The sequence below is a fragment of the Dama dama genome, chromosome 20, assembly GCF_033118175.1.
Source record: "Dama dama isolate Ldn47 chromosome 20, ASM3311817v1, whole genome shotgun sequence".
Lineage (NCBI taxonomy): Eukaryota > Metazoa > Chordata > Mammalia > Artiodactyla > Cervidae > Dama > Dama dama.
In genome coordinates, this window is record NC_083700.1 from 17,510,573 (window position 1) to 17,521,693 (window position 11,121).

The 11,121-nt window shown below is 49.8% G+C and overlaps 1 protein-coding gene across 1 annotated transcript in view; it reads right to left on the reverse strand.

Moving 5' to 3' along the window:
* The window catches only part of IL6R (interleukin 6 receptor), a 53,272-nt gene extending 43,426 nt beyond the window's left edge, over positions 1 to 9,846 (reverse strand). Inside the window, exon 1 of the mRNA XM_061120705.1 lies at positions 9,453 to 9,846. Within this exon, the coding sequence (XP_060976688.1) occupies positions 9,453 to 9,537 (85 nt within the window). The 5' untranslated portion in view covers positions 9,538 to 9,846. The remainder of the gene's footprint in view (positions 1 to 9,452) is intronic.
* Between the last annotated feature and the right edge of the window lie 1,275 nt (positions 9,847 to 11,121).

The following is an 11,121-nucleotide window of genomic DNA, read 5'->3' on the forward strand; positions in this document are numbered from 1 at the left end:
AGGTGCTATTCTAAGTATGCACATGGATGACCTAACTTGATCTTCTCAACAGCCTATCTTACAGGAGGCTGGTTACATAACTAACTAGGAGTCAGCCTAGACACAAACCCAGGCGATTAGGCCTCAGAATTTTTTAACTACTCAGTCTCCATCAGGTGGTATAAACCCAAGAATATACAGTAATTTGGTAGATTTTAAAGGTGATTTTTTAAAATCAATGAGGGAAGTATGGATTATTCAACAAACTACAAAAAAGTACATCAGGTAACAACCAAGAGTCAAAAAGTTAGAGCCATACCTCCCTACATGATAAATTTAAATGGATCGAACATTTAAATATTAAAAATTATTAAAAGTACCAGAAAAAAATAATCTTTTTTTTACACACCCCCCAAAAGAATCTTTTAAAACAGTTTTGGCATAGGGAAGATCTTATTAAGCATGATACAACATTTAAAAGTCATAAAATAAATTGATAAACTCAACTACAATTTTTTAAAAATACGCATGGCAAAAACTAACCCCCACCAAAAAGTCAAAAGACAAATGACAAACCAGAGAAAAGTCTTCAAAACTCATATCATAGAGGTCTAAATTCTTTACTATATTAAGAGCTCCTGGAAATAAGAAAAAGACCAACAACCCAATTCTTTTTTTTAATGAGCAATGAATATGAACAGGAAGCTCATAGAAACAGGCTCTGCAAATATCTCTTAAATAAGCAAAAACCTGTATAATAGCACTCAGATAAGGTAAATGAAAATTAATTCCACATAGACACCATCTCAGGTTGATTACACGTTTTCATCAGAGGTGTGGAGACAGGCATTCTCTCATTGCTACTGGGAGTATGAATTGGTGAAGTTTTCACTCTCACTCAAAAGCACAAACACACATGGCCTTTGACCCACAGATTCACTCTGAGGAATTTATGCTGCCCATGCTTTTGCACTTAGGCAACAGGATGGATATGCAAACTTACTCCCCGAAGCACTATCTGTAATGGCTAAGCCAGGAACCAAGCCCAAAGACGAAGTCCATCAAAAGGAAAATGGGTAAAGAAATTCGGTGTGTCCATATAATGAAATACAAAAAAAAAAAAATTAAAGAGGAAGTTCTTTAGGGACTTCCCTGGTAGTCCAATGGCTAAGACTCCGTGCTCCCAACACAGGGGGCCTGGGTTTGATCCCTGGTGAGGTAACTACATCCCATACGCGGCAGATCCTCCATTCTGCAACTAGAGATTCCTCATGCCACAAGGAAGATTGAAGATCCTGTGTGCCATAACTAAAGATCTGGTGCAGCCAAATAAATAAATAAAAATAAATTTTAAAAAACATTAAAAAAATAAAAATAAAAAAAAACATTAAAAAAAAGAGGAAGTTCTTTATTTATACAAATAAATGAACTTTTTCCTAGTCCATTGGGTAAAGCAGTTAAGAGGATTTAGACACACCCAAGTTCCAACCCTTGGACAGTCACTTACTACTTGTGTGACCTTGGGCTAGTTTCTCAATCTCCTTAGGCCTCACTTTTCCCATCCCTAAAATGGAAATAATAATAATGTGTGTGTATGTGTGTGTATCTGTTGGTCAATTAGTGGCACCTGATTCTTTGCGACCCCACGGACTGTAGCCTGCCAGGCTCCTCTGTCCATCAAATTCTCCAGGCAAGAATACTGGAGAGGGTAGCCATTCCCTTCTCCAGGGGATCTTCCCTACCCAGAGACCCAACCCGGGTCTCCTACATTGCAGGCAGATTCCTTATTGTCTGAGCCACTAGGGAAGCCCAATAATAACTATTTCTAAAGGTTGTTGTGAGAGTTGTATTAGATAACTAATGTTAAAAACTTAGCACTATTCTCAGAACATACCTAATCTCTCAAAAAACATGAGCAATTATAATTATTATTCTCACTGCAATAGTGGGTCTTTCCCCTTTTCTATGAGAAAGTCTTCATACTATAGCCTCTCCCTTCTTGCATCAAAATAGGCTCTTCAGATCAGAAACAGCAATTAAGCACCTGATTTTGTTTGTTTCAGCCTCAAGAAGTGTTCCTCTGTCTGTCTGAGCTTGGAGTGACTTGGCTCAAGGTTGGCTGATTAGGTGAGGGGGCACTCTAGAGACAGGCCAGAACTGTCTGCCCCCTGAGATGTTTTCTCTCTCTGCTCTCCCAGCTGCCTTGCTTAGAGATACAGAAAGCTCATTTACAGGGACATGTGGTTATAAAACATTTCCCTGACCCAAAGTGATATGAATGTATACCAGGGAGGAGGGGGTTACAGTGCAACGGCTTAAATGTACACAGGGCCTTAAGCGTTCTTCTTAAAAGTATTGAAGAAGGACACTTCCTGGGGCAAAATCAGAGCTGTCTCTGCCACATCAGTATGTATGGAGTTGGTAAGTCTCTGAGACTACTGAGAAGAAAAGTGGTGACCTTGATGTCTCCGAGCTTTGGGAAGGGTGGGAGTTGTGGGCGACACATGTGATACAGTGGAAAGAGCAAGGTTCAGAGCAAGGTCTGTCATTTCCTCGCTGTGCCATCTTGAGTGAGCTTCTTAACCTCTCTGAGCCTTGGTTTCCTTTCGCCTACTCAAGGACACTACTTCAGCAATTCTCTGTCAATTTTTGGTCTCTACTAGATTATTTTCATCAGCATACAAACAGGCTAAGATTTCAGTCTTTTTTTTTTTCAGTCATCTTTTTAAAAATTGTTTCATGACCCCACGTCTCCAGCCAACGAACACTCCATTTCTTTACTCCTCTTTACAGCTAAAATCCTCAGAAGAGTGGCCTCCACTTGCTGGCTCCTGTTTCTCTCCTCCTGTTCTCTTTCTAGTCCGCTCCTGTCAGCCTTAGGCCTCCACCATTTTGCCAAAACTCCTCACATCAAATCAAGGTCACCAATGGCCTGAGTTTAGCTAAGTCCACTGGTCAGGCTGTCTTCTTGCTCTCTTAGTGTTTGACACCACTAAACCATTCCCATCTCTTGAGGCACTGTCCTCACTGTTTTCAGGACAACTCTCCTGGTTTACCAGGTCGGACTGCCCCAGGGCTCAACCCAGGACCTCTTCACTTCTCCATCTACATTCTCACCCTCTGTGATCTCAGCCATGCTCAAGACTTGACATAACCTCTGTCATCAGCCAACTCCCAAATTCATACCTCAAACTCAGTCTGCATCCCCATACTCTGGACTCCTATACCCAGCTCCTCAGCATTTTCTCTCCATTGTCTAAAAGACAGTTCAGTTTCAACATGTCTAAAACCAACTCCTGATCTCCTCCCCCCACCCCCGCCACAAAACCTGCGGTCTGACAGCCCACCCTCTCTATGCCAGGCACCAAGACCTCTCTCACACACAGCTGCTGTGAAGAGTGAGTGAGATCATAGATGCAAAGAGCTTAGCACAGTTCTGTGTACAATCGGCATTCGGGATGGTGACAGTTGTTGTAACCATAGGGTAGAAAGGGACGACTGGAGGATGCCGGGAAGCTGGGAGGTGGAGGGAAACGGAACAAAGGCATTAGGAGATAGCCTGGCTGGAAGTCAGGCCAAACTCAGGACCGTGCCAGAAAAGTCCCCAACTCTACCAGAGATTTTGGACCTTTTTGGCTCTCAAGTGCAGAAGAGCATAAAGCACACAGATGACCCCAAAGACACTCCCCAGGGCTTCACCAAACAGCCTGAGAGTTAAAAGTTTCTTTTTTGCTATCTCACAACTCTGGTCCTCAAAGGCTCTCTTCCAAAGACTTAACACCTCAGTGACAACTAAGGACAGGACATCTAGAACCTCCCCGTCCACCTGGAGTCTAAAGAGCTGATGACCGAGGCTTGGTCTCCCCGGAGACAAACCCAAACTTCACCAGGGCAGGAGGGATCCAAGTGTCCCGACAGAGCCCTCTGCTCCAGAACTCGACAGGCCCTCAGGTAGGACCAGATTGTTAAAGAGGACGCAGTAATTTGCTTGCACAAGATGGAAGTATAAGGAATCCCTCAATATTTTTAGATTTCCTCAGACTTTCATTCCAACATCATCTTCTTGGTGAGAACTTCCCCAGCTTCCCCTCAAAAAGATCAGTTCCACATCCTTCTTGATTTGTACACATTGTTCCTATCTCCCTCCCCTGTTTTGTTTTTCCTCGGGGTGTGTGTGTGTGTGTGTGTGTGTGTGTGTGTGTGTGTGCACGCACGCGCTTAGTTGCTCAGTCGTGTCTGACTCTTTGCAACCCGTGGACTGTGTGTAGCCCACCAGGCTCCTCTGTCCATGGGATTCTCCAGGCAAGAATACTGGAGTGGGTTGCCATGCCTTCCTCCAGGGGATCTTTCTGACCAAGGAATCAAACCCGTGTCTCTTGCATTGCAGGCACATTCTTTACCATCTGAGCCACCAGGGAAGCCCTTTCCTCCTTAGCACTAGTCATTATCATACTATATATTTAATTTACATCCCTAATAGAAAGAAGCCCCAATGAGCCTGGGAATTTTGTCTGTTTGGCTCACTGCTGTATCCACAGCTCTTAGAATAGTGCCTGGAACATCAGAGGAGCTCAAAATATTTTTTTCAGAAGAATACATTATTGGCTATAAGTATTTAAGCATTCGCTCTGTGTCAGAGATCTCGCTATGTGCTCTGAGTAGTACCTTACTTAGCACATTTCATCTTCATAACCACCCTGTGAGGTAGTATATTATTTCTATTTTCCAGACGAGGATGGCAAGTCTCTGAGACGGTAAAATTCCCTGCTGAAGCTCACATTATTCTCCATGGCAGGGCTGGGCAGAGATCAGTCTGGCCCCAAAACCTTAACCATTAACTATGCAAGATGAGCTGTGTTCAGGTGGAAAGAAGGTCCAGAGAGCGATAAAAAGCAACAGAAAATCTCTGGAAGAAACTGTTTAGCACTCAAGACCAAGCGCTGTCCATAGAACTTCCTGCGATGATCAAAATGCTCTATACTTTTGCTGTCCAATATGGTAGCCAAGTGTGACTAGTGCAACAAAAGAACTACATTTTAAATTTGATTTCATTTTAATTAATTCAAATTCAAGCAGCCCCACTTAGTAAGTGGCTACCATATTACAGAGAACAGAGCTAGATCTTTCAGCCTCGCCTGGAAAAGCCCAGATTCAGCGATAGGAATGCTCTGGCTCACTGGGTGGGCTGGTGGCAGGCAAGGCTGGTGGGACAGGAGAACCAAAGGGGAAGTGAAGGAAAGTGACCGACTGGACCAGCTTTGTGTAATCCTTCCAAACACCCTGGAAGGGGAGGATCTGTTAGCCCAGTCCACAGGCCAAGACGCAGAGGGTCAGAGATGTGATGTGCAGTGAGGCTCCACAGGCCTGCTGCCTCAGGATCTTGGTCCACCCCTCTCCCCCAACAACTTGGTCCTTGAGTAGCAGGTACCAAGCAGGACAGGACAGAGGGTTTCCTCAGTCCCTCCTAGGGATTCACCCTTGACCATTTTTAAGCTCCTTTTAGGGCAGACTTTCGGTGGTGACTATATAGTCCATAGGGTCGCAAAGAGCCGGACATGACTGAGCGACTTTCACTTCACTTCACTTCACTTCACTTCACTTCACTTCACTTCACTTCACTGAGTGGCTGATTCCAGGGCTTCACAGGATCCATACTGTTTGCAGCAGTGAGTAAACAAGTGAAAACAAGTGAAAGTGTTCGTTGCTCAGGTGTGTCCGACTTTTTGAGATCCCATGGGCTGTAGTCTGCCAGACTCCTCTGTCCATGGGACTCTCCAGGCAAGAATACAGGACTGGAGAGCCATTCCCTTCTCCAGGGGATCTTCCTGACCCAGGAATCAAACTTGGATCTCCTGCATTGCAGGCAGATTCTTTACCATCTGAGCCAGAATCAACAAGAGGCAGGCTTCCCTGGTGGCTCTGTCGGTAATGAATCTGCCTGCAATGTGGGAGACACAGGTTTGATTCCTGGGTTGGAAAGATCCCCTGGAGGAGGGCATGGCAACCCACTCCAGTATTCTTGTCTGGGAGAATCCCCGTGGACCAGAGGAACCTGGCAGGCTGCAGTCCACGGTGTCGCAAAGAGCCAGGCACAACTGAGCGACTAAGTACACACAGCACAAGAGGCAGAGCTAAAGCAGGAGGGATTTCTGGCAACTAGAAGCTAGAAGTGGGGAAGGCCTTCCTTCAGTTCTTCATCACATCATTTAGCCAGTCATCCTCAAATTTGTGAATCACAAGTGGTATTTGTTGAAAAGGACATTTCCTGAGCCTTACTTCCAAATATTTATCTTCAGTAAATCTGGGGCAGGGGCCAAGGATCAGCATTCTTGTCAGGTACCCACCCCCCACTCCCGGGGCACCCAGGCAGGTACACACGTACACACGTACACACACACACACACACACACACACCAATTTTTATTCAAATAGACCCAGAATGATCCTTTAGAGAAATATTGATTTAGGGTGAGACTAAGAACTAAAAAGCCTCTTGATGAAAGTGAAAAAAGAGAGTGAAAAAGTTGGCTTAAAACTCAACATTAAGAAAACTAAGATCATGGCATCCGGTTCCATCACTTCATGGCAAATAGATGGGGAAACAATGGAAACAGTGACAGACTTTATTTTAGGGGGCTCCAAAATCACTGCAGATGGTGACTGCAGCCATGAAATTAAAAGACACTTGCTGCTTGGAAGAAAAGCTATGACTAACCTTGATAGCATATTAAAAAGCAGAGACATTACTTTGCCAACAAAGGTCTGTCTCGTCAAAGCTATGGTTTTTCCAGTCGTTGTGTATGGATATGAAAGTTGGACTAGAAAGAAAGCTGAGCACTGAAGAACTGATGCTTTTGAACTGTGATGTTGGAGGAGACTCTTGAGAGTCCCTTGAACTGCAAGGAGGTCCAACCAGTCCATCCTAAAGGAGATGAGTCCTGACTATTCATTGGAAGGATTGATGCTGAAGCTGAAACTCCAATACTTTGGCCACCTGATGCGAAGAGCTGACTCACTGGAAAAGACCCTGATGCTGGGAAAGATTGAAGGCAGGAGGAGAAGGGTTGCATGGCATCACCAACTCGATGGACATGAGTGTGAGTAAGCTCCTGGAGTTGGTGATGGACAGGGAAGCCTGGCGTGCTGCAGTCCAAGGAGTCACAAAGAGTCGGACACGACTGAGTGACTGAAGAATGCAGGTAGGCACTGGAACTGAAAGAGGTGGCCCTGAAGGGAAGTTTAGAGGTTGAGATAGGACTGTGAGATTTAAAGGTGTAGGTGTTTGTTTTGGGCACCGTCTTGTAACAGAGAAGGCGAGAGGAACCTCAGTCACAGATGTCCAGGCCTTCCACACCTGACACCTATGTCCCAGCTAGTCCAGGCCCCGAGACAGCAGTTCACTTGCGCAGCCCTGCCAGCTCTCAGATGTGTGGGCAGCGGCTGATCCCAAGGAAAACACGCCTCCTGGCTATAAGGGCCCACAGCCAGGAGAGCCAGCGGATTTCCCCTCTAAACCAACTCCAGCCCCTGCTACTCAGCTCGGCCCCTCACTTCTCCAAAGCGAGATATCTCACAGTCATTTGCTCCATGTTTCCTGTACAATGTCTTTATTTTTGCTCTCAAGTTTGTGGGTTGAGTTCTGTGTGGGTGTGGGAGGGGAGCTGGGTATTTTCTGCTTCTCTGCATGTTCCTCCTGAACTGGGAGGGCTTTCACTTCCTCCCCACACTCTCAGTTCTGCCTTTCACGAGGCTGTCCAGGACTTGAGACCACTTCGCCCGACCCACCTGAGCACAAGGAAAACGGAGAACTGACTGCAATCGCCGGCCCTTGCAGTGCTTCATAGCCACTTAGGAGAAAAAGGAAGCAGCAGCTACAGCAGTAACCTCCCTGGGGCAGGTGCCCTGGGGTGTGGTGTGAGTAGCAACCGAGGCAGGCAGGGAAGGCTTGCTCCCTCCTGGGTGCCCCAGGCCTCAACCCTGCCTTGGCTCTCTCTGAGAGAACAGTGGGCAAACCCAGGCCTCCCCTTCCCTTGGCCTCTTCTGGCCAGCACTTGGTCAGCCAGGGGTGATGCCCAGGTTGTCCTCCAGACACCCCCAGCTCTGCTTGCCGGACTAGTTCTCCATTTGGAAGTCTTGGGGATCTACCACATCGGAGCACAGCGCAGTGGAGGGGTGGGCCTCCACCAAGCCGGCCTGACAACTTCCCATCCCAACCTCTCTAAATGCTGGCCTCCTCTCTGGAACAAAGTATTATTCAGATCCATCAGAGAACATGTGTAAAGCACAGGAGTCCTCCTTCCACAGCCGCTGTTACCAGCTGGGGTCATAAACATGTGCTGAGAAAAGGAATCCCTTTTCTTTCCTCCTTGAAGCACAAAGATCACAGCCATTCAGAAGGCGAAGGCAGCTGCAGGCACACCAGCCCCTGGTTCTCTCCAGCAGGGAGGGATGATTGAAGGTGTTCACCCAGGGCAGGGGCGCAGTGCAATCTAGCAGTGAAAGCCAGAGTCACCGGCCCCCAGTCATCTGTTCCCAGAAGCCTGCCAGCTGCCCCCTTGGTTTTCCACTGTGGCCTCAAAGAAGCCTTCAGACCCTAAAATAAACCTCTGGAGAAACAGTTGCCCGGGTCCTCCAGAAGAGAGCCTTAGACAGGCTGCAGGGCATGCCGCCAGAGCCCAGAGCGAGGGCTCAGCCAGCGGCACATTACAGTCCACAGGAGCAACAAGTGCCCGGTGCCCTCTGCCTCACCCCTCCTTCTCTCGTCTGAAAGTGGAGTCCAGCGTGTGCCAATCTCAAGACGTCTCAATCCCCTGGCCAAACCCCCTTACTTGGCTTAAATTCCCAGATCTGAGGCACACGGCTTGCCAGAGCCGGTGTCTGCCTAAGCGAGTGCGGGCAGCGAACAGCCGGAAGGTCCGTGATTCAGCGCCCGTGATGTCACTCCCTTCACAGTCAGGGCACTGTCATCCACACATCAACCCGGGGTCCGAGGGGACAGCCAGGCGGGATGCCTTCCCCAAAAGCTGAGGGGCAAAGGCGGCGCTGGTATAAAGGACGCCCGGGGCAGGAATTCCACTCCGCTAGGGGATCTCCTTGAAAAGTAACCCAGGACGCAGTTGTGTAAGGACTCCTGGGGGGCACTGGGAAGGAGACCCGAGGATCAGGTTTCTGAGAATACACCACGTCCTGTACGCGGATCGCAGAGAGCTTCCCGGAGGCAGAGAAGTCACGGGGAGAGCGCGCCGGGCCGAAGCGGCAGGACGCAGCAAGGGGGCGCGCGAGCAAGCGCCCCCGGGGGGACAGCTGGGGGAGCCCGGGGCCGCACCTTGTGCCGCGGGGACCCCAGCGAGCCCGGGACGGGTGAAGCCGTCACCGCCCCCTGCCTCCCTCCGCCGCGCAGCGTCTACCGCAGCCACCTCGGTTCCCCCAGCCGCCAGCTGCCCCAGCCCTCCGGCAGCGCCCGAGGCCCTTACCCAGCGCGGGGCAGCCCTCCAAGGCCAGCGCCGTCCCGGACGCGGCGAGTAGGGCGGTCAGCAGCGCGCAGCGGACGGCCAGCATGCTTCCTCCTCGGCTAATGCCCCATGTTCCCAGAGAGACAGGCGGGCGGGCCGGGAGCCGACGGCTGGGGCGGGGCGGCGGGCGGGCTCACGCCCGGAGGGCAGCCCCCATCCCCGGGGGGCCCGCGCTCCGCCTGCACTGCGAGTCCCCGAGCCCCGCGCCGCTCTCGGCTCGGCTCCCTCTGGCCGAGCTCAGGGTCAGTGCGACTTCCCACTTGCACATGACTCAGAGCCGCGGATGGCTCCGGCAACGCAGGAAAACATTTGAGGAACTCGCCCTGGAGCTGTCTCTCGGCTGTCCCAGGGTGCTGTTACGAAAGTCGAGGAGGATGGCGCAACAGCCCCGCGCACCGGCCGAGCGGAGGGGGTGGCTTCCTGCCGCCGCGCCGCACCTGACCCTCCAGGGCAGGAGCTCCGAACCCCGCGGGGGCGAGCTCGGCCGGGGACCCTCCCTCTACTTCTGTTGATCAGAGCAGGGGAATTAGACACCACTGGCTCGGTTTTGATTTTTGGTTTCGTGACCAGGATTACTCTGTGAAAGGAGCACCTGGAGAGCCCTGGAGGAGGCGATGGGCCTCTTCCAGTAAAGCAGGGCTTGGCAGCCCCTTCTGCCCCTCAGAACCACCTGGGAGCCCTTAAAACCATCCATGTCTGGTTCCCACCCCCAGAGATTCTGATTTAATGGATCTGAGCTGAGGCATCGGGAGACTCACTACAGTAAAGGTACATTCTTTCCCCGTGCCTGTCTGGCCCCCGCAGTACCGGCAAGGAAAAGGGTTGGGCTTTGGAAGGGGATTGAGACCTGGGTTGCCATCCAGACCTCCACCTACTGTGACTACAGTTCCCTTGAATTGTCTTCATCTGTCAGATACAAGAAAGTCTGTATTGTCAGGATCGTTATGAAGACACTGTGGTTGTGAAGATCTATACACCTGACACGGGGTCCAGGCCGTGTCAAAACGCGGGTGTCCGCCCTCCCGATTTTACTGACAGAAACTGGTACTCGGCTTTTCAGAAGCAACCACAAACACCTCTTGAAAGAGCCCACCAAGGTTCCCCAAGGAGCCTGAAGCTGACAGGGTGTCTTCACATCCGAGTTTGGAGGGAACGAAAAGTGCTGAAATAAGGTCTAGGCTGAGGAGTTTCTGGCTGGGCAACTGCTAATTAGAATGTGCTTTTCCATTTGGGCTTTTCGTTCAGTCGCTCAGTCGTATCCGACTCTCTGCCACCCCATGAATCGCAGCATGCCAGGCCTCCCAACCAGGATCCAGGTTATGGGTGGATAACCATTATGGGATAACATAATGGGTGTGGCCCGATGGAAGCCCCCTGGAAGGGACCTGGACTGAAGAAACACAGCTTCTGAAATGCAGCCCTCAGACCCAGGGGCCTCTGTTTCTCTTTGGAAACAGCCCATCAGCAGTGCCTGGAAGGACCAGGCACTTGCCCTGACCCACCCCCTGACCTGATAAAGGCTAGTTGGGAGGGCTTGCTTTGGCCACACCCACAAACAGAGGAGGGGAAAAGGCATGTTGGAAGCTATTTTTTTTTTTTTTACCACAAACTCTCTCTCCTGATATTTACT